The 23,605-nt window shown below is 43.4% G+C and overlaps 1 protein-coding gene across 2 annotated transcripts in view; it reads right to left on the bottom strand.

Moving 5' to 3' along the window:
- The window catches only part of LOC126411242 (beta-glucuronidase-like), a 288,686-nt gene that overhangs the window by 104,457 nt on the left and 160,624 nt on the right, over positions 1-23,605 (bottom strand). For both annotated transcript variants that reach the window (XM_050081351.1, XM_050081350.1), the window contains one exon: positions 1,317-1,519. In XM_050081351.1, coding sequence (XP_049937308.1) covers positions 1,317-1,514 — 198 coding nt within the window. In that variant the 5' untranslated portion in view covers positions 1,515-1,519. The remainder of the gene's footprint in view (positions 1-1,316; positions 1,520-23,605) is intronic.

The following is a 23,605-nucleotide window of genomic DNA, read 5'->3' on the forward strand; positions in this document are numbered from 1 at the left end:
TTCATTTTACAGTGACACTTCCTTACGGATGTTGACTCTGTAATGACGAAGTTTCTTACTTATTATCTGGATTTAAGCACCGCATGTTTGTATCCCGGTATGTACAGACCACGGATTTTGCATAATTATTGCTGGTCGGAGTTCCTGTTCTCCGAAATATTTCTGACTTGTAACCTTACAACAATTTCCAGATACAAAGATGACCATTTAAGCGATGTTTTTATACTGCGATCTTGGCCAAAGCAAGGTTTTCTAGAAAATGTGCGACAGTCAAAATAAATAACCACCGAAACTAAAAAGCATTTGCAACCTTTGATACAGGTTACAACAGACTAAATATCCGATAGGAGATACTTTCAAACGTTTCACAAACACAACGAGGAAATTGAGTAAATTGGGCTAATTCAACACCTGAAATTACAAGATTCCCGTTACTTTCCGAACACACCTTGTAGAACTTAATTTACTAGTTTTTTTTGTCTTGGTCGGGTGATGATGAGGGAATTTGATTAGGAAATGACACATTTAAAGAAGTAAAGGAGTTTTGCTATTTGGGGAGCAAAATAACTGATGATGGTCGAAGTAGAGAGGATATAAAATGTAGACTGGCAATGGCAAGGAAAGTGTTTCTGAAGAAGAGAAATTTGTTAACATCGAGTATTGATTTAAGTGTCACGAAATCGTTTCCAAAGGTATTTATATGAAGTGTAGCCATGTATGGAAGTGAAACATGGACGATCAATAGTTTGGACAAGAAGAGAATAGAAGCTTTCGAAATGTGGTGCTACAGAAGAATGCTGAAGATTAGATGGGTAGATCACATAACTAATGAGGAGGTATTGAATAGGACTGGGGAGAAGAGGAGTTTGTGGCACAACTTGACTAGAAGAAGGGATCGGTTGGTAGGACATGTTCTGAGGCATCAAGGGATCACCAATGTAGTACTGGAGGGCAGGGTGGAGGGTAAAAATCGTAGAGGGAGACCAAGCGATGAATACACTAAGCAGATTCAGAAGAATGTAGGCTACAGTAGGTACTGGGAGATGATGATGCTTGCACAAGATAGAGTAGCATGGAGAGCTGCATGAAACAAGTCTCAGGACTGAAGACCACATCCATCCATACATCCATCCATCCATCCATCGATTCATTGTCTTGGTATGTGCTGCATCCGTGGACAGAATGGGGAAGCAATACTTCCAAGAGGCATCAACCCAGTTTGGGAATTGTGTATGTAGACAGAAACTGATTTGGCAGTATCCTCACGCCTTTCGGTACAAAGCACAAGTAGGGAGCCGAGTTGAGTAGGTACTCACGGAGCGCAGGTCGTGCTCGTACCAGCGCTCCCAGTAGCCCTGCAGGTTGTCGGAGAGCCGGAAGTCCCAGACGCCGTCGAGGGAGCGCACCTCGCGGGACTCTGACTCCCTGGGGTAGAGCATGCCGCCCAGAGACACCTCGCCGCGGGTCGCCGACAGCACCACAGCCACCACCAGCATCGCCGTCACCACAGACATGCTGCCTGCAACGAGACGACTTTACTGGGACCTCACTAGTATGCAAATGGCTGCATACCTATTGATCATCTGGTAACACAGAAACTACCACTCAATAGCGCTGGAACAGTCTCTACCGAACACTTACAACAGAAGAGCACTTCCGCATGCAAAAAACAATAAAGTTAAGTTTTACACGATTACACAATACTATCCAATAAGACACTGTTTCCAACATTTAGTGAATTTTACGAAGACACTTCTGAAACCATAGTGTATGAAACATTTTCAGTGATCCAAAGACAGTTGTTTCTCAACTCATCCCCCTCCCCCCCCTCCCCCCTCCCTCCCTCCCTCCCTCCCTCCCTCACACACACACACACACACACACACACACACACACACACACAGGCATAATTCTTCCGAAATAACGTTTTCCTAAATTAAAACCTACGTATGAACATGTGCCACTGCTACTCTTGCAAAAGTACACTACTGGCCGTTAAAAGTGCTACACCACGAAGATGACGTGTTACAGACGCGAAAATTAACTGACAGGAAGAGTATGCTGTGATATGCAAATGATTAGTTTTTCAGAGCATTCACACAAGGCTGGCGCCGGTGGCGACACCTACAACGTGCTGACATGATGAAAGTTTCCAACCGAATTCTCATACACAAAGAGTAGTTGACCGGCGTTGTCTGGTGAAACGTTGTTGTGATGCCTCGTGTAAGGAGGAGAAATGCGTACCATCACGTTTCCGACTTTGATAAAGGTCGGCTTGTAGCCTATCGCGATTGCGGTTTATCGTATCGCGACATTGCTGCTCGCGTTGGTCGAGATCCAATGACTGTTAGCGGAATATGGAATCGCTGGGTTTAGGAGGGTAAAACGGAACGCCGTGCTGGATCCCAACGGCCTCGGATCAATAGCAGTCGAGATGACAGGCATCGTATCCGCATGGTTGTAACGGATCATGCAGCCACGTCTCGATCCCTGACTCAACAGATGGGGACGTTTCCAAGACAACAACCATCTGCACGAACAGTTCGGCGACGTTTACAGCAGGACGGACTATCAGCTCGGAGACCATGGCTGCGGTTACCCCTGACGCTGCAACACAGACAGGAGCGTCTGCAATGGTGTACTCAACGACGAACCTGGGTGCACGAATGGCAAAACGTAATGTTTTCGGATGAATCCAGGTTCTATTTACAGCATCATGATGGTCGCATCCGTGTTTGGTGACATCGCGGTGAACGAACATTGGAAGTGTGTATTCGTCATCGCCATACTGGCGTATCAGCCGGCGTGATGGTATGGGGTGCCATTGCTTACACGTCTCGGTCATCTGTTGTTCATATTGACGGCACTTTGAACAGTGGACGTTATATATCATATGTGTTATGACCCGTGGCTCCACCCTTCATTCAATCCCTACGAAACCCTACATTTCAGCAGGATAATGCACGACCGCATGTTGCAGGTCCTGTACGGGCCTTTCTGGATACAGAAAATGTTCGACTGCTGCCCTGGCCAGCACATTCTCCATATATCTCACCAATAGAAAACGTCTGGTCAATGGTGGCCGAGCAACTGGCTCGTCACAATACGCCAGTCGCTAATTTTGATGAGGTATTGAATAGAATTGGGGAGAAGAGGAGTTTGTGGCACAACTTGACTAGAAGAAGGGATCGGTTGGTAGGACATGTGGCTCTGAGCACTGTGGGACTTAACATCTTAGGTCATCAGTCCCCTAGAACTTAGAACTACTTAAACCTAACTAACCTAAGGACATCACACACATCCATGCCCGAGGCAGGATTCGAACCTGCGACCGTAGCAGCCCCGCGGTTCCGGACTGCAGCGCTAGAACCGCACGGCCACCGCGGCCGGCGGTAGGACATGTTCTGTGGCATCAAGTGATCACCAATTTAGTACTGGAGGGCCAGCGTGGAATCGTGTTGAAGCTGCATGGGCAGCTGTACCTGTACAGGCCATCCAAGCTCTGTTTGACTCAATGCCCAGGCGTATAAGGCCGTTATTACGTATAGAGGTGGTTGTTCTGGGTACTGATTTCTCAGGATCTATGAACCCAAATTGCGTGAAAATGTAATCACATGTCAGTTCTAGTATAATATATTTGTCCAATGAATATCCGTTTATCATCTGCATTTCTTCTTGGTGTAACAATTTTAATGGCCAATAGTGTATTTAAAATAACAATTTTCTAAGAAAATTCATTCGGCTACTTTGGAGATGACACGCTGTCAGACCGTAAAAAGAGGTAAAAACAGGCTGAAGGTACAAATCAATCTTCACTATTAATGAAGCTCCAGGTGAGCAACCAAAGTAAAATAAGAACATCTTATTGTTTTAGACCCGAAGTAGAGAAACAATGATTAAGATTGAATACAATTTTCTTACAGAAACAAATCGATAGTCACTGAAGACGACATATAGATGTCGAAACACTTTTGAGTAAATAGACAAAGAAATACATTGTGTTTTGCACAAGGAGGATTTTAAAAATTCACATTTAATTCATGAGCACTAAAAAAAAAAAAGCTTCCCAACCCAAATGATGATAATTTACCAGTTCTTATCATTCTTATCACGAGCACTAAAAAACAAATAGGAGCTTCCAAACCGAAAGTGATAATTTACCACTTCTTATTGACATTCTGGCTTTAACTACCTTTATTTATTGCCGAAGCTATTAACTACTTTATATGCTGAGGAACCGACTTGAAAAAGATGACAGAGCTTTAAAATTAACAGAACATATAAGATAGTGGGTGTTTACGATCGGCACGATTTAAATGCTGGGAATTTTAGCAGTTAATGTTTCTCTTCTTTTAAATACGTATATGCAATTACAGCTAAGAGTGGAAACAGTGTACAAGACATTAAAAGTAAGACTGCACTATGGAAACGTGTTACTCGACATCAGTCCTTTGCAGTAATAAGTCACAAACAAAATAAGAAAGTATTATATTGAAAACGATAGTAGAAATCATATGTATACATGAATCAGAAGTGTAGGAAATAAAAAGGAGAAATCAAGTTCAACTACTAGCCACGGAAACAGAAGTGGTGCTGTTATGTATAGTGCGCTCAACAGCGAGGTCATCAGCTCTCCTACTAAAGTAATTGGAGGCTTTTTATCGTAGATATACACCAAACGATAAAATGTTATCAGCCACCCTGCTTCTCTCTCTCTCTCTCTCTCTCTCTCTCTCTCTCTCTCTCTCTCTCTCATTCGCCGCATTCACACTTCTGCACAGAAGACCAGAAGACGTACGCCTCGTTTATAGTTGAAATACACTAACTACAACTACATGATGCGGTTTGCGTTGCCGGCTTGTGGTGCTTTCCTGCTTGGTTGTTTGGTGCTCATACACTAGTAAGACACAGTATTCTTATCTCCTCTACTGGATGCTGTGGTTGAATGTGCGTCATAATATTTTGTGTGAGTATGACCCTGATTTCTAATTATAGATAAAACACTAGTGCACGCAACGGATAACAAGACACTCACAAAACCAACTCACACTGAAGGGGGACTGTAATCGATAGCATTTTTTCAGGCTTATGCCCACATTCCTACTGGGTTATCAAAAAAGAGAGGGAGAATGCTAGTTGATTTGGCATTGTGTTTCTAGTTCAAAGTTTGCTCATTTTGTTTAATATCCAGTTTCTAGCTGCACTACAGCATTGGTTAAAATAAAATTTTATAGATGCACTAATATAGATATTTTATGCCTACAGATCCAGTTAATAATAACTTTATGATCTACTTCAAAAAACAAAAAAAACAAAAAACAAAAAAAAAAAAACGAAGGAGCACAAAAAGACATTTCCCTTCACAGGACTTGCATACATAATTTTCTTTTCAACTATTTGGTAATATTTCTCGTAGAATAAGTTGTGGTGCACCACTTTCATTACATAGACATTAGATGTGAATAGACATTTCCCTTATCTGCATTGTTGTCTTTAGTGTAATATTTTTTCTGCTTGAGGTTTGCCATGTTTAGGTATAGGTTATAGCATTTGCTGCTGCTGTTTGCCATGCATAGTGCTACTAAATTTCACTTTGTATTACTCTGTTAAGCCAGTTTTACTACTGATTTATTTTTCTTGTTGCTGCACATTGGCTCGTATTAGTTGTAATGTTGCATTTGCTTGGTAATTTAGATTTACTGTAGCTTGCTTTGCCAATCTGCACTTTTTTGTCATTGCTGTTTGTGTTAATTGTTTTGTACTGCTGCATTGCCTCGTCCCTTAATTTAGCATCTGAGCTCAGTAGATTTAAGTTAGCTTAAGAGGGGGTAGATTATATAAGAGAATGAGTTATGATGAATTCGAAGAAATGCATTGAGAAGCTATAAGGAAATGGTTTGGCCAAAAAAGTAGTTTACAGTGGAGAAAATCTATTTTTGAAAGAAGATGTGACAATACAGAAAGCATGCTTGGATAGGATTTTTTTTGTGGAAAAAAATGTTGAAATGAGATGAAAGATCTATGGAATGAAGTTTTGGGTTGGACTGCAGTACCAAATGTTTCACTGAAAACAAACCCTGTCCTTTCCCTTTCTGTTATTCCGTTATGTGTGTGTGTACCCGTGTATATTTGTGTTCTTCCTGTCTTTATATGTTTATCTGATAAGACTTATGTTTTAGAATTTTTCTAGTACTAAGCTACATTCACTATGATGAGGAATACTGTTATCCTCAAATATAATTTGCATTAATAATATGTTATTTACTTTGTAAAGATGTTTAGACATTATTAATTCTGTTCTGTTTCAATGTTAATGTGTGAAATTAATGTTTCGAAAACTATTCTCATTATTTTATATATTTACTTATATCATAATTCCTGTAACACTAATGTATATGTTTATTTCTATTCTTTTGTAAAGCCTGTACTACAAATGTTATCTGTATTGTTATGTTCTTTAATGATGTATTTTGTACCTTTGTTATTGTATTCTCATGTTGTAAATTTATAATTGTATACACACCAGTTCTTCAAATTAAGTATCATTTCACTGCGCACGTTTCTGTTGGTCATAGTATATGCACAATATGTGTAAAAAAAAAAGAGGACTGTTAGTGTTTGGACGTATGTTAATAATTCAGCAAGGGACTGATTAACAGCATTGCTGGTTCTAAGGACAATTCCAAAAACTTTGTGAATGCACAAGTGGTGGTTTATGGACTTGCTATATTGTCTGGAAGACTTCTAAGGACAATTCCAAAAATTTTGTGCATGCGCAATTGGTTGTTTATGGACTTTCTACATTCTCCGCAAGACTCTTCGATGGTAATTGTGCACCTGCGCAGTCGCAACAGATGGCTGCTGGCCGTCTCTACAAGGACTACAGTGGGTCTGCATCTTTGATGGCCCACCAATACAATTATTTCTACAAGGACTACAGTGGGTCTGCATCTTTGATGGCCTACTAATACCATTATTTCTACAAGGACTACAGTGGATCTGCATCTTTGATGGCCCACCAGTACCATTATTTCTACAAGGACTGCAGTGGGTCTGCATCTCTGTGATGACCTACCTACCAGTATTCTTCAAAATTTCGACTGACTCTGCTGTGGGTTTGCTCTGTTGTGGCCCATTACCTGTCTGCATGTCAAGAGTCAGCACGGTCTTTCCGTTGGAAGGACAACACTACTTCTTCAAGACTGCATGGAATTCCACTACTTCCGTGTGCATTGTCTTTTACTGCTCAGACTTTGAGAAAAAAAAACTGCAATTTTACTGTGATGAATGATCAGGACTGTCTTTATGGACTGTGAGAAAATTTTAGCTTTTGACCAGCATTGTATCAATAAGTGCGTGCATATGATTTCATTGTTATTGCAATTGTGATAAATTTTTTAACAAATATGTATTGGCCAGTGCCCAAAACAATTTGTAAAATTTTTTGTGGGGAGCATGGGGGGCTCTGTAAGTAGGCTGTTTAGGTTTTCTTATTGGTAACGCCACGTAGCGCTCTGTATGAAAATCACTGGCTGTGCTGTGTGCAGTATGTGGCTAGTTTGCATTGTTGTCTGCCATTGTAGTGTTGGGCAGCTGGATGTTAACAGCGCGTAGCGTTGCGCAGTTGGAGGTGAGCCGCCAGCAGTGGTGGATGTGGGGAAGTGAGATGGCGGATTTTTGAGAGCGGATGATCTGGACGTGTGTGTCCATCAGAGACAGTACATTTGTAAGACTGGATGACATGAACTGATATATTATATATATATATATATATATATATATATATATATATATATATACATATAATATGACTTTTGAACAATATTAGGGTAAATACATTGTTTGTTCTCTATCAAAATCTTTCTTTTGCTAACTGTGCCTATCAGTAGTTAGTGCCTTCAGTAGTTTGAATCTTTTATTTAGCTGGCAGTAGTGGCGCTCGCTGTATTGCAGTAGTTCGAGTAACGAAGATTTTTGTGCGGTAAGTGATTTGTGAAACGTATAGGTTAATGTTAGTCAGGGCAATTCTTTTGTAGGGATTTTTAAAAGTCAGATTGCGTTGCGCTAAAAATATTGTGTGTCAGTTTAAGCACAGTCATGTATAATTGTTCAAAGGGGACGTTTCAGCTGTTCCAGATCACTATCTTAGGAACACATCGCAAAAATTTTAGCCATTTTCTGTCCATAAACGTCTTGAAATCCTCGGCTAGGTTTTGTGTGTGTCTTGTTATCTGTTGCGTGCACTAGTGTTTTATCAATAATTAAAAATCAGGGTCGTACTCACACAAAATATTATCACGCATATTCAACCACAGCATCCAGAAGGGGAGATACGAATACTGTGTCGTACTAGTGTATGACCGCCAAACAACCAAGCAGAAAAGCACCACAAGCCAGCAACGAAAACATGGAAGGCAGTTACCGCATATTATGTAGTTATAGTCAGTGTATTTCAGCTCTAAACTGACTGGAGGCGTACGTCTTTTGGTCTTCTGTGCAAATGTGTGAGTGCGAATGAGAGAGAGAGAGAGAGAGAGAGAGAGAGAGAGAGAGAGAGAGAGAGAGAAGCAGCTGATAACGGTGAAAATATAGTAAAAGAGCCCTTTTCTTGCGGTTTCACGAGGACCCGCCTATTAGTTATTACTGCCTCCGTAAGTCCCATCAAACTTACTGCAGACCAGCAAAAACAACCAACCGATTTGTTCCTTTTGCCTAAGCACGAGGAAATGTGTCATATTTACATTTTGACCCTATACTGGAGGATAGTCACACTAAGATGATATGCTGGATATACAAATGGTCCCTTGCCCAAGAGCTATACAAAACACTTAACCCTACCCTTTCATTACCAAAACAACTTTAGGTATGGGCACCGGACAAATGCACACACTAATACACTCGTGCAATTTAGAACTGCATATTCTCAACCCATATGTCAACAAAATACACTAAGAATAACAAATGACGCACCACAGAGGAATTATCCGACTGTGACATAAATCGGTAAATGTTAACATGTTATCTTTGTGATCGTTCCAGTTTAAGTTATTTGTAATTGTACTCCATAAATATTTAGTTGAATTTACAGTCTCCAGATTTGTGTGTTTTATCCTGTTACCGGAATTTAGCAGATTCCTTTTGGATGACTTCACACTTACCATTATTTTGAGTCGGTTGCCACTGTTCGCAATACAGATACCATGTCTAAATAATTTTGCAATTGATTTTCATCATCTGATGATTTTAGCAGATGGTAAACGATAACATCATCTGCAAACAGTCTAAGACGACTGCTCTGATTGTCTCCTAAATAGTTGATATAGACATGGAACAGCAGAGGCCTGCAACACTATCTTGGGGAACGCCAGAAATCACTTCTGTTTTACTCGATGACTTTCCGTCATTTAATACAAACTGCGGTATTTCTGACAGAAAATCACGAATCCAGTAGCGCAAGTGATACTCTATAGACACGCACTATGATTAGATGTCGCTTGTGAAGATCAATGTCAGATGTCTTCTGGAAATCTAAAAATATGTGATGAATTTGACATTCCCTGTAGATAGCACTCATTACTTCGTAAGAAAGAGTTAGTTGTGTTTCAAAAGAGCGATATTTTCGAAATCCGTGTCGGCTGTTTCTCAGTTCAAAATGTTCTAACGCAGTGTATGTCCCAAAATCCTTCTGCAACTCGACGTTGCTCCTATTTTATTTCTTGAGAATTGTGTGTTCAAACAGATGTAGGTTGCAGTAGTTATTCGGAGACAAGTGTTGCACAGGATGGAGTAGCGCGGAGAGCGGCATCAAGACAGTCTTCGGAATGAAGACCACAACAGCAGTTCTTTACTCAATAACAGCGGCTGGGATATGGACACATTCTAGGGATCTTAAGGACCAAGCGCTTTTTACTTGTAGTTTCTAAAAACCACAAAGCGCTATGGTGTTTACAGAGATCGATGGCTGCTATATGGAAGTTTCTAGTCCTGTGGACTCTAGGTGACTGGAAAACCGTGGCCTGGTCAGATGAGTGCCGAGCAAAACAAGGTCCGACACGATGTTAGGAAGGATCCCATGACTTGTCACCTCAGAGTATCCCTGTTAGTAAAAGTAGTGACTGTTCAGGGCAGCGTGCTGAATCTCTTGTCGGTGACCGAGCGAGGTGGTGCAGTGGTCAGTGGTTAGCACACTGGACTCACATTCGGGGGGGGGGGGGGGGGACAAGTAAGGAACTGTGACAACCTTTCCGTTAAATGTGAATACTGACAGAAGGTTAGTGTTGGAAAATTTCCTCGTCGATAGACCCATCTCACACGATCAAGTACTACAATTATGCGTTTTTTCACTACCTTTAACGCACCTGCCGAACAAGCAGCCGACAACAGCTAAGAATATTTATCGGACGTGGTTATTAACACTGATACTCACAGAGCAAAGAAAATACTGAGGACTTCCTCCTCCATCTGGGAATAAGGTTGCGATCGAGAGAAACTTCAAGGCCGTCTCTGCATGATTTTTACTTTGGGGAATGCCTAAAGGGATATGGACACGTTCTAGCTAGGGATCTTAAGGACCAAGCACCTATTACTTGTAGTGCCTAAAAAACCACAAAGCGCTTGGTGTTTGGAGAGATCGATGGCTGCTATATGTAAGTTTCTAGTCGTGTGGAAAGATAACTATAAGCAAGTTTCATTGAAATGCTTGAAACGAGGCATAAATGATCCAGTAAAAAATTTATTGGGACTTCGAAGTAGAGTAATACTTCGCCAGACATGGAAATTAGCTAAACTGAGGTGAGATCATAGTAAATCAGCATGTCTCAAGGGCGCTAGTAGATTACGCGTTGCTGCTGAACTACCGAGTACAAAATGAGGTGACGAAAGTCATGGGATAGCGACACACACACACACACACACACACACACACACACACACACACACACAGACAGAGAGAGAGAGAGAGAGAGAGAGAGAGAGAGGGCGGTAGTATCGTGTACCCACGGTATAAAAGGACGGTGCAGTGGTGGAGCTGTCACTTGTACTCAGATGATTCATGTGAAACGGTTTCCGACGTGATTATGGCCACATAACGGAAATTAGCAGACTTTGAAGACGGAAAGGTAGTTGGTGCTAGACGCATGGGACATTCCATTTTGGAAATCGCTAGGGAATTTAATATTCCCTGATCTACAGTGTCAAGAGAGTGCCGAGAATACCAGATTTCAGGCATTAGCTCTCACGACGGCCAGTGCACTGACCAACGACTTTCACTTAATGACCGCGAGCTAAGCCATTTACGCACAGTTGTCAGTGCTAACAGACAAGTAACACTACGTGAAATAACCGCAGATATCACGCAATACATAGGAAGTACGATGAACGTATCCGTTAGGTCAGTGCGGCGAAATTTTGCGTTAATGGGCTATGGCAGCAGACGACCTTTCCGAGTGCCTTTGGTACAGCACGACATCGCCTGCATCCCCTCTCCCGGGCTCGTGACCATATCGGTTGGACTCTAGGTGACTGGAAAACCGTGGCCTGGTCAGATGAGTGCAGATTACAGTTGGTAAGAGCTGATGGTAGGCTTCGAGTGTGGCGCAGATCCCACGAAGCCATAGAACCATGTTGTTAACAAGGTACTGTGCTAGCTGGTGGTCGTTCCATAATGGTGTAAGCTGTGTTTACATGGAATGGACTGAGCTCTCTGGATGTTCGGCTACATTAAGACCATTTGCAGCCATTCATGGACATCATCTTCCCAAAAATCGATGCAATTTGCATGGATGACAATGCGGCATGTCTGCAGGCCGCAGTTGTTCGCGATCAGTTTGAAGAACATTCCGGACAATTAGAGCGAATGGTTTTGCACCCAGATCGCCGGACATGAATCCCATCTAACATTCACATTATCGAGAGGCCAGTTCGTGCACAAAATCCTGCATCAGCATCACTTTCGCAGCTATGGGCGGCTATAGAGGAGCATGGCTCAGCGACTTGTTGAGTTCACGCTACTTCAAGTTGCTGCACTACGCCGAGCAAAACTAGGTCCGAAGGAAGGATCCCATGATTTGCCACCTCAGAGTACGCCTGTCAATAAAAGTAGTGACTGTTCAGAGCAGCATGCTGAATCTCTTGAAGGGCACCGAGCGAGGTGGCGCAGTGGTTAGCATACAGGACTCGCATTCGGGAGGACGACGGTTCAATCCCGCGTCCGGCCATCCTTATCTAGGTTTTCCGTGATTTCCCTAAATCAGTCCAGGTAAATGCCGGGATGGTTCCTCTGAAAGGGCATCCTTCCCCATCCTTCCCTAATTCGATGAGACCGATGACCACGCTGTCTGGTCTCCTTCCACAAAAACAACCAACAACCAACCCTTCTGCCAAATCAACCAATCTTCTCGTGAACCTTGTTGAGCTATGCTGCAGGTGCGCACTTGGAAGTATCTGTGCTTACTCAGACATCGGCATCTTTCGAAAACACTTGACAGAAAAAGCTTTCAAGAAGATCAATAGAGAAAATTGCATGAATCAAGGCTAAGTACTGAGGAAAGAAGGTAGACTGGGGTTTAACGTCGCGTCGACGAACCCTGACAGGACAAGGATTAGTATTAATCGCTTTGGGGATACCACGGAAGTAGAATTTGTCTGCGACGCTTGGCGCTTCGCGGAAGCGGGGCGTTTACGATAGCTTATCACCCGGATTTCGAGCAGCGTTAGATTACTCTTCCATTCTTACCAAGCGATGTGTTTACCAGTTGAAAAATATGATATTGCTTTATGTTATGCGACTACTGAAGCTCTGACACCTATGAGTACAGGGATGAATGAGAATAAAACTTGTAAGATAGCAGTACAAGCAAACAAGCTTACAAAAAAAGCAAATGACTACTTGGAAATAATAAAAGTCATGTTGTGTAGAAAAATTGTGATGGTTCGTCTTCAATAGGTCTGTGAAACGTGCAGGGCAATCTTACATCTTCCTTAAATTTGATGAAAGCCCGCGAGTGTGTGCATAAATAATCAGACCCCTACTGTAACTGGAAAATGTGGTAAGAAACTAAATATCCGTGGCATCATCATGAATGAAAGAAGAATTCGATGAGATTTGCTAGCCGTGTCAACAGTATAAAAAGGAACCGGGCACAGAGTGATCAAAAAGAATAAATTGTTGATTTAAGGAAGTCATTCTATTTACGTGAACGTGTCTATCCCAGATCAATTTAACCTCCTCCGTTAAATCAGATTGTTTGGAATCGAATGCTTTCGCCGAGCCGCGGTTGTGTGTACTGGTCTGTATGTTTCCCTTCCACACTAAATCTGCCCTACTTTTCGTTGGTAGCTGTGTGTAGTTCTGACGGTATGTTGTTCGGATGGCGTAACAATGGTTTACCACAGTTTCACTTCTGATGATGTATGAAAAGTTATTAAAGTATACATCGTGTAAAGGTAAGGTACTAAAATATATGATAATCTATAGATGAAAACATACATGCACAAGTAAACGATAGTTTATTTAATAAAGACAGATTTCTCAAATTATTTCATTTCTTAAAATCAAAAACCATATGCTCATATGTTTCCACTGTAAGCTCCCCAGGTCGACAATAATCGACTCTAACCGAACGTATTCTATATACATGTGGTGCATATTTTGTCATGTAACGTATAATGAATGGCCAGTGAAGTGAGCTCTTAATGCGTTTCGAAGAAGCTTGACGCTTAAAATATTGTGAAGGAAAGGGGCATTACCGATATAACAATGCCAGCTGGAAAAGGAGAAAGGAAGAAATTCACCTTGCTCTCTTTAAGAAACCATCTCGGCATTAGCTATACGGAGAACACGATAAACTTAATTCAGGAAATTTGGACTTCAAGTTTCCCGTATACCACATATTTATGGTTGTGTGTGGGGGGGGGGGGGGGGAGGGGTGGTAAGGTCTTACGGGACCAAACTGCTGAGGTCATCGGTCCGTTGGGAGGGGGTGGGGCGGAGGGGGAACGAGGGAGTGTAGAGACAGAGGAGCGGTCTTTTGAAATGAGGTTAACTGTTTTGGACGATGGTGGAGGTAATGTAATTGTTTATTTTTCTGAAATACATTTGCACCCGAAGATGCAAAGCATATATTACCGATTTCGCCCATCGGGGACCGCGTTTGTGTTACAATGTAGGACCACACGGAGTACTCAAATCATTACTGAGATCTCAAAAACTTGAATGGCAAGTCTTGACTCATTCGCCGTACAGCGAGATCTAGCGCCATTAGAGAATAGCGTTCGGGATACTAAAGCAACCTTATCGCTGTCGTAACTTTGATGGGGCATGGAATACATACAACAGCGCGAGCCAACGGCTGAGTAACAGAGGCAATGATTTCTTTTCCGCGAGAGAATACGTGCTCTTGTTCAAACGTGCGTAAAATCTGTTGAAAACGGCAGGTTACAGCTTCGGTGATCTTACGGGAACCGGTGTGTCCACCGCGGCAATGCCGTTGACAACTAGACAATACGCGGTTGAAATATTAGTGGAAATAATTAAATTTTCGTGGTTGAAAACCAAATATCTGACGATGGATCAGATATTTATGCTACTTACGCAGATTGTGTCCCAAGCACAATGAAAAACCGATGGCGTTTAGCTCTTTATGCGCCTTTTTGTCTCAGGACAATTATGAACCGAATTTTCGCATCAGATGCCGTGCGATCTTGCCGTGGTGTTTGCCCTTATGTAGCTAACAGTGGAACAACTGTTGACTGCCGAACATGTGCAGTATGAACGATGAATACTACGCATGATGCGATGTGCATCTCAAACCGTCGCATTGCGATTCATCTGTCATTTGTAGCAGAGCCCATTTACGTTAAGAAGCTTACAGCACCATCTGTTGGTTGTTTCATCATGTTTCCCCCTCCATCAATAATACACCATAGAAATCTGACGTCATTCTGAGCAGTGGGTCTATTTCTACTGCGTTTTGAAACAGAAACTTTAATTATGGACACGCTGTATAATACACACGAGCCAAAAAAGACCACTGAAGATATGTAGTATGACTGGGTAAAACATGTCTGACAAAAGCAATAATAAAAATTCAGTTGCAGAATAAAAATAATATTTGGTCTTTACTATGTGAACTTAATTTAGGTAGCAACTGAGGAAGAATGGCTACACGTATTAACTATGTAAATAGTTTATTAAACAATGGAAAGTACAGAACGAAATGTAACAGTGTTGTGAAAAGGAAAGTTGCTACTCACCATATAGAGAAGATGATGAGTCGCAGATAGACACAACAAAAATAAAAAAGGACTGTCAGAAATAAAACTTTCGACCAGTAAGGCCTTCATCAACAATACACACACACACACACACACACACACACAGTCTCAGGCAACTGAAACCAGACTGAGTAGCAGCACCAGTGCATGATGGGACTGGCGACTGGGTGAGGGTAAGGAAGAGGCTGGGTAGGGGGGAGGGGGAGGAATAGTATGGTGGGTGTGGCATATGGTGAAGTGCTGCAGGCTAGAAGGAAGGCAGGGGTGAGGTGGGGGGAGGGGGTGGAATGATGGCTGTGTAGTGCTGGAATGGGAAAAGGGAAGGGGCTGGATGGATGAGGACAGTGACTAACTAAGGTTGAGGCCAGGAACGTTATTGGGACATAGGATGTATTGCAGGGAGAGTTCCCATCTACAGATTCAGAAAAGTTGCTGTTGGTGGGAAGGATCCATATGCACAGGCTGTGGCATCCTCCCACCATTACTTACTCCAGTTCAGTCATTAACATCACCCATCCTATCAAAGGCAAGGCTACCTGTAAAACCAGTCATGTGATCTACAAGCTAAGCTGCAACCACTGTGCTGCATTCTATGTGGGCATGACAACGAAAAAGCTGTCTGTATGCATGAATGGCCACAGACAAACTATGGCCAAGAAACAAGTGGATCACCCTGCTGTGGAGCACGCATCCCAACACTATATCCTTCATTTCAATGACTGCTTCACAGCTTGTGCCATATAGATCCTTACCACCAATATGAGCTTTTTTGAACTGCACACGTGGGAACTCTCCCTGCAGTACATCCTACATTCCCATAACCCTCCCAACCTCAACCTTCATTAGTCACTGTCCTCACCTATTCAGCCCCTTCCCTGTTCCCATTCCAACACTACACAGCCATCATTCCTCCACCACATCCAGTCTTTTTACTTTTCTCTTTTTCGATACTCCCCCCACCACCACCTCTCCCCTGCCATCTGTCTAGCCTGCAGCTCTTCACTGTCCGCCACCCCTACCATACTAGCCCTCCCCCTCCCCACCCACCTCCTTACCCTACCCAGTCGCCACTCCCATCATGCATTTATGCTGCTGCTTGCAGTGTGGTTTCAATTGTGTGGGATTGCAGCTGTGTGTGTGTGTGTGGGGGGGGGGGGGTGTCTATTGTTGATGAAGGCCTTAATGGCCGAAAGCTTTAGCTTTATTTGTGACAGTCTTTTTTTGTTGAGTCTATCAGCGACTCAGCATCTCTGCTATATGTTGAGTAGCAACTTTCCTTTTCATAATATCGTTAAATAGTTTTTAACTGCAGAGTGATTTGGAATTCCTAAGGCAAAGGAAGGCTAAAATGTCAGCTTCTTCCTCCAGCAAACTCAAGTTTACATCTTCAGTAAGTAAAATACAGTAGGAGCAAATTAAAAGACTGGTACATTACCTTCCTCGATACAAACCACACATTTTTATTACCTTAATTTGTAGCAAGGCAGAAACTAATCACATTCCTCTAACAGCGCAGCGTGTGCACCTTCCTCACATAAAAATGTTTAGGAACCATATTCACTGAGAAAATATCCGAGGGGCGTTCAATAAGTGGCGCAACACATATTTTTCTCGGTCAATGTCGGTTGAAAAAATGCGGAATTTGTGGTGGGGAATCTGGGTTCTATCCTTATAATGTCATGAAGTTCGTATATGTTGCGGCACTGACGTAGCCAACGAAAAGGCGTTTTTAGCGGAGGTGTGTTCCAAGCTGAGAGCTGTCATTGACTTTCTTTTGACGGAAAACCAGAGCATCTCAGATATTCATAGGCGCTTGCAGAATACCTACGGAGACCTGGCAGGAAATAAAAGCACGGTGTGTAATTAGACGAGGTGTCTGTCATCATCGCATCTAGGTCCTACAAACCTGTCTGATGTCCCACAGACCGGCCGACCGCTCACGGCTGTGGCTCCTACAACGTTGGAAGGCACAAACACACTTATTGGAGATGATCTATGGATCACAATCAAACACCTCGCTGCTCAACTGCATGTTTCTGTTGGTAGTGCTGACTCACTCTTCCACCAGCTAGGGACTCAAAGGTGCCCATTGGGGTCCTCGCCCCCTAACCGTCGACAATAGTTTCCATCAGTTTGGCCCAATGAAGAATGCACTTCACTGGAAGTAGTACGTGGATGATGAGGGCGTTACCGGTGAAATAAGACGTTGGCTCCAACGTCGACGAGTAGGGTGGTACCATGCGGGCATACGGGGCCTTTCCAGTAAGGTTGCGCAATGCCGTCGCGTTGACCGGAGATTACGTTGAAAAATAGAGCTTTGTAGCCAAAAGAGTAGGGAATAATATGGTATATTGAACTCCGGAATTAAACCGACATGCTGCCAGAAAAAATGTGGAACTTTACTCATTGAAGGCTCTTCGTATTACGTGATCTGACTGAAGCAGACCAACATCAAAAGTAGACATAAACATAGTTGTATAGATTAGCATCAGTAGCAGTCGTGTAAGTACGGTATAAGTAGTCATTTTTATACTGCACCAGCAGTAGGTGCCAAAACTAAACATAAATGAAGTAAGACCTGGAAAACACACTACTGGCCATTAAAATTCCTACACCAAGAGGAAATGCAGATGATAAACGGGTATTAATTGGACAAATATATTATACTAGAACTGACAGGTGATTACATTTTCACGCAATTTAGGTGCGTAGATCCTGAGAAATCAGTACCCAGAACAACCACCTCTGGCCGTAATATCGGCCTTGATGCTCCTGGGCATTGAGTCAAACAGAGCTTGGATGGCGTGTAAGGTACAGCTGCCCATGCAGCTTCAACACGATACCACAGTTCATCAAGAGTAGTGACTGGCGTATTGTGACGAGCTAGTTGTTCGGCCACCATTGACCAGACGTTTTCAATTGGCGAGAGATCTGGAGAATGTACTGGCCAGGGCAGCTGCCGAACTTTTTATGTATCCAGAAAGGCCCATCCAGGACCTGCAACATGCGGTCGTGCATTATCCTGCTGAAATGAGTGGTTTCGCAGGGATCGAATGAAGGGTAGAGCCACGGTTCGTAACACATCTGAAGTGTAACGTCCACTGTTCAAAGTGCCGTCAATGCGAACGAGAGGTGACCGAGACGTGTAACCAATGGCACCCCATACCATCACGCCAGGTGATACGCCAGTATGGCGATGACGAGTACACGCTTCCAATGTGCGTTCACCGCGATATCGCCAAACACGGATGCGACGATCATGATGCTGTAAATAGAACCTGGATTCATCCGAAAACATTACGTTTTGCCATTCGTGCACCCAGGTTCGTCGTTGAGTACACCATTGCAGACGCTCCTGTCTGTGTTGCAGCGTCATGGGTAACCGCAGCCATGGTCTCCGAGCTGATAGTCCGTCCTGCTGTACACGTCGTCGAACTGTTCGTACAGATGGTTGTTGTCTTGGAAACGTCCCCATCTGTTGACTCAGGGATCGAGACGTGGCTGTACGATCCGTTACAGCCATGCGGATAAGATTCCTGTCATCTCGACTGCTAGTGATACGAGGCTGTTGAGATCCAGCACGGCGTTCCGTATTACCCTCCTGAACCCACCGATTCCATATTCTGCTAACAGTCATTGGATCTCGACCAATGCTAACAGCAATGTCGCGATACGATAAACCGCAATCGCGATGGGCTACAATCCGACCTTTATCAAAGTCGGAAACGTGATGGTACGCATTTCTCCTTACACGAGACATAACAACAACGTTTCACCAGGCAACGCCGGTCAACTGCTGTTTGTGTATGAGAAATCGGTTGGAAACTTTCCTCATCTCAGCACGTTGTAGGTGTTTCCACCGGCGCCAACCTTGTGTGAAAGCTCTTAAAAGCTAATCATTTGCATATTACAGCATTTCCTTCCTGTCGGTTAAATTTCGCGTCTGTAGCACGTCATCTTCGTGGTGTAGCAATTTTGATGGCCAGTAGTGTATTTTTTGTGTGATACCCGAGTAAATGGAAAGTCCCAAAAAGTACACACACAGTGGGGTGTAGGTAGCCACCAAAATATTGTAACGGTAGTGATCGGAGTAAACTAAACATAGGACAATTATATGAATCTGTTTCACAAAAATTGAGAAAAACTTCTCGATACCGATAACCTCCAGCCACGATATTCGATCCAAGGTCTTGTGACAGTGTTCTACTGTTAACTGGCTGAAGTAACCTCCCCTCCATGGAACCCGCTGCCAACGTGTGCAGAGTGGCTAAAATGGCTCTGAGCACTATGGGACTTAACATCTGTGGTCATAAGTCCCCTAGAACTTAGAACTACTTAAACCTAACTAACCTAAGGACAGCACACAACACCCAGCCATCACGAGGCAGAGAAAATCCCTGACCCCGCCGGGAATCGAACCCGGGAACCCGGGCGTGGGAAGCGAGAACGCTACCGCACGACCACGAGATGCGGGCATGTGTGCAGAGTGTTCTCCCAAGTTGATGCGCAGGAACTACTTGAGCCTAAGCACCTTCACTTTATGCAGTTTGTTCCGAGAGACGCCCTCTCCCATTGGCCGGTCTCTGCTTTTAGAAGCTAGATTGAGTATCCTCAATTCCTCACTTTTATCATTCGTATCTCTGTTTGCATGTGAACTTACGGTATTGCAGCCTTCGAAACCAGTAGAAGAAACTAGAAATGACACATGTAGTAAGATGGTTTCTCGTTACTTGTAATGTAAGTAATGTAGCTAAAATCAGTTCAAATAATCGTACATATGAGGATAAATAAAGTAGACTGCTCGCTATCAACTAATAGGAAATAAATCATCGTATAATGCTGCAAATTCTCCCCTTCCGGTGTCATAGGGAATTCATTGTTCAAAAATGTCGGCAACTGTAGGCACTGAATTAAATCAATGTTAGCACTTAAAACTGAGTATGAAGGTATCATGTGACCTCCCACATCACACTGCTCTTAGAGATGGCGATTTGCGATTGCCTTTATTTGAGCTGAGGATGATTTCATATTTACATATGCCTTTCGTGTAAAGAACTGAAGAATACTTGTGTACAGCATTATCATAATTTTAAATTTATTTCGCTTCGTTTAGCTGCATTCAGTATGCTGCTACATGTTAATCCATACACTCAAACCGGAAATATTTTACAACGTGCAACATGTGTGGTCAGTTCAACCCTAAGCCTCACTGTCCACACACGTTGTGGTAGCGCTCGATACGAAAGACCTCACGCGACCCGAAATAGAAATAGCAACTCAGAGAGGGGTGGGAGTAGGGGGGGAGGGGTGGAGAGGGGAGGGGGAAGGGAGAATGTGTACAGCAGCGACGCAAATTTTGCAGACGGGCGTGCTGTGAACGGCATGCAATCAGGGGCGCAGCACGCGACTGCTGCTCGCTCCTGCCCCGTGATAAATGACAGTAGATGTGCCTCCATGATACGCTCTGTGCCAGTTCTCACACTCGTCCGTTAGTTGTACATCGACGCTCGCCAAGTGCCATTAAAGGGAAAAAAATTATGTACCAAGATGTCAACATTTTTCCATGAGCTCGATACAATACTCGTACACCTGTCCGAAATACAGTCTGAGAAAACACGACCCTGGCGCAACACGATATTTGTCACGCCTGAGCAACCATAATAAAACGTTGCTATTGGAAACGAATAAAGGCATCCCTGTACGCCCAAGAGAACGCTGAACAGACCAACACGAGTCAACAATTTATCTGCTATGCAGCAGTTCGATGACAGTAACCGACATTACTGTAAGTTCAGATGCATCAGCGAGTGAAGACCATATCGACATGCATCCGAATGTGAACTGCGAGAGCGAGCAAAAAGCCACCACGGGAACAAGTGCGGTAGTCCGTGGAAAGTTTTAACCATTCAGCAAACTCATTCAGAAGTTAAAGCCAAGGCTTAATAGGAATCGAAGGCATGTCATCAGCAAATATTCGCAACGTTGCAGTCCAAGCAGGTACACGGTCCATCCAGATTAATGTGACCACCGCCTATGTTCGACGTCAACGTGGAGTAGCCACTCACAGAGGGCAGGACGTGGCAGCACTACCAGTTGAGGCTGTACAAAGCATGTTGGGGGACGCGGAAAACAGTGCAGTGGTTGTCACAATGCGGAAACGGAGACATTTATCTGAGGTTCAAAAGGATGTGATCACGGGCTTGCAGGCCAAGGATGAAAGGCCGGCCAGGGTGGCCGAGTGGTTCCAGGCGCTACAGTCTGGAACCACGCGACCGCTACGGTCGCAGGTTCGAAGCCTGCATCGGGCATGGATGTGTGTGATGTCCTTAGGTTAGTTAGGTTTAAGTAGTTCTAAGTTCTAGGGGACTGATGACCTCAGATGTTAAGTCCCATGGTGCTCAGAGCCATTTGAACCTTTTTTTTATGGAAGCACTTCCCGAACGGCTAAGTTTATAGGTTGTTGGCATGCCGCCGTGTTTACATCTACATGGATACTCTGCATATCACATTTAAGTGCCTGGCAGAGGGTTCATCGATCCACATTCACAATTCTCTATTATTCCAATCTCGTACAGCGCGCGGAAGAACGAACACCAGTATCGTTCCGTACGAGCTCTGATTTCCCTTAGTTTATCGTGGTGATCGTTCCTGCCTATGTAGGTCGTGGTCAACAAAATATTTTCGCATTCGGAGGAGAAAGTTGGTGATTGTAATTTCGTGAGAACATTCCGTCTCAACGAAAAACGCCTCTCTTTTTAATGATGTCCAGCCCAAATCCTGTATCATTTCTGTGACACTCTCTCCCATATTTCGCGATGATACAAAACGTGCTGCCTTTCTTTGAACTTTTACGATGTACTCCGTCAGTCCTATCTGGTAAGGATCCCACACCGCGCAGGAGTATTCTAAAAGAGGATGGACAAGCGTAGTGTAGGCAGTCTCCTTGGTAGGTCTGTTACATTTTCTAAGTGTCCTGCCAATAAAACGCAGTATTGGTTAGCCTTGCCCACAACATTTTCTGCGTGTTCCTTCCAATTTAAGTTGTTCGTAATTGTAATACCAAGGTATTTAGTTCAATTTACGGCTTTTAGATTAGACTGCTTTATCGTGTAACAGAAGTTTAACGAATTCCTTTTATCAATCATGTGGATGACCTAACACTTTTCGTTATTTAGGGTCAACTGTCAATTTTCGCACCATACAGATATTTTTCTAAATCGTTTTGCAGTTAGTTTTGATCTTCTGCTGACTTTATTAGTCGATAAACCGCAGCGTCATCTGTAAACAACCGAAGACGGCTGCTCAAATCAAATTTCTCTGAGCACAATGGGACTTAACATCTATGGTCATCAGTCGCCTAGAACTTAGAACTACTTAAACCTAACTAACCTAAGGACATCACACAACACCCAGTCATCACGAGGCAGAGAAAATCCCTGACCCCGCCGGGAATCGAACCCGGGCGCGGGAAGCGAACGGCTGCTCAGATTGTCTCCCAAATCGTTTATATAGATAAGGAACAGCAAAGGGCCTATAACACCACCTTTGGGAACGCCAGAAATCACTTCTGTTTTACTCTATGACCTTCCGTCAGTTACTACGAACTGTGACCCATCTGACAGGAAATCACAAATCCAGTCACATAACTGAGACGATATTCTATAATCACGCGATTTCACTACGGGCCGCTTGTGTGGTACAATGTGAAAAGCCTTCCGGAATTCCAGAAATACGGAATCGATCTGAAATCCCTTGTCAATAGCACTCATCACTTCATGTGAATAAAGAAGTAGCTGCGTTTCACAGGAACGATGTTTTCTAAACCTATGTTGACTGTGTGTCAATAGACCGTTTTCTTCGACGTAATTAATAATGTTCGAACACAATATATGTTCCAAAATCCTGCTGCATATCGACGTTAACGATATGGGCCTGTAATTTAGTGGATTACTCCTACTACTTTTCTTGAATATTGGTGTGACCTGTGCAGCTTTCCAGTCTTTGGGTACGGACCTTTCGTCGAGCGAACGATTGTACATGATTGTTAAGTACGGAGCTAATGCATCAGCATACTCCGAAAGGAACCTACTGGTATACAGTCCGGACCAGAAGACTGCCGTGCACGGCAAAATGATGCCACCGGAAACTGGCTTGGAGGCAACTGCGGTGCACCAGGGGCCATGGATGACAGGGGTGTTCGACGGTTCCGAAGATGTGTACAGCGAATAGACGTCGAAGTGTTGAGCGACTGACGGCGCAGATGAGCCAAGCGGACTACCAACAGTATGTCCTGAACAACTCTCACGGACGCTGCTACATATGGGCCTCCACA

Source organism: Schistocerca serialis, chromosome 1, assembly GCF_023864345.2.
Source record: "Schistocerca serialis cubense isolate TAMUIC-IGC-003099 chromosome 1, iqSchSeri2.2, whole genome shotgun sequence".
NCBI lineage: Eukaryota > Metazoa > Arthropoda > Insecta > Orthoptera > Acrididae > Schistocerca > Schistocerca serialis.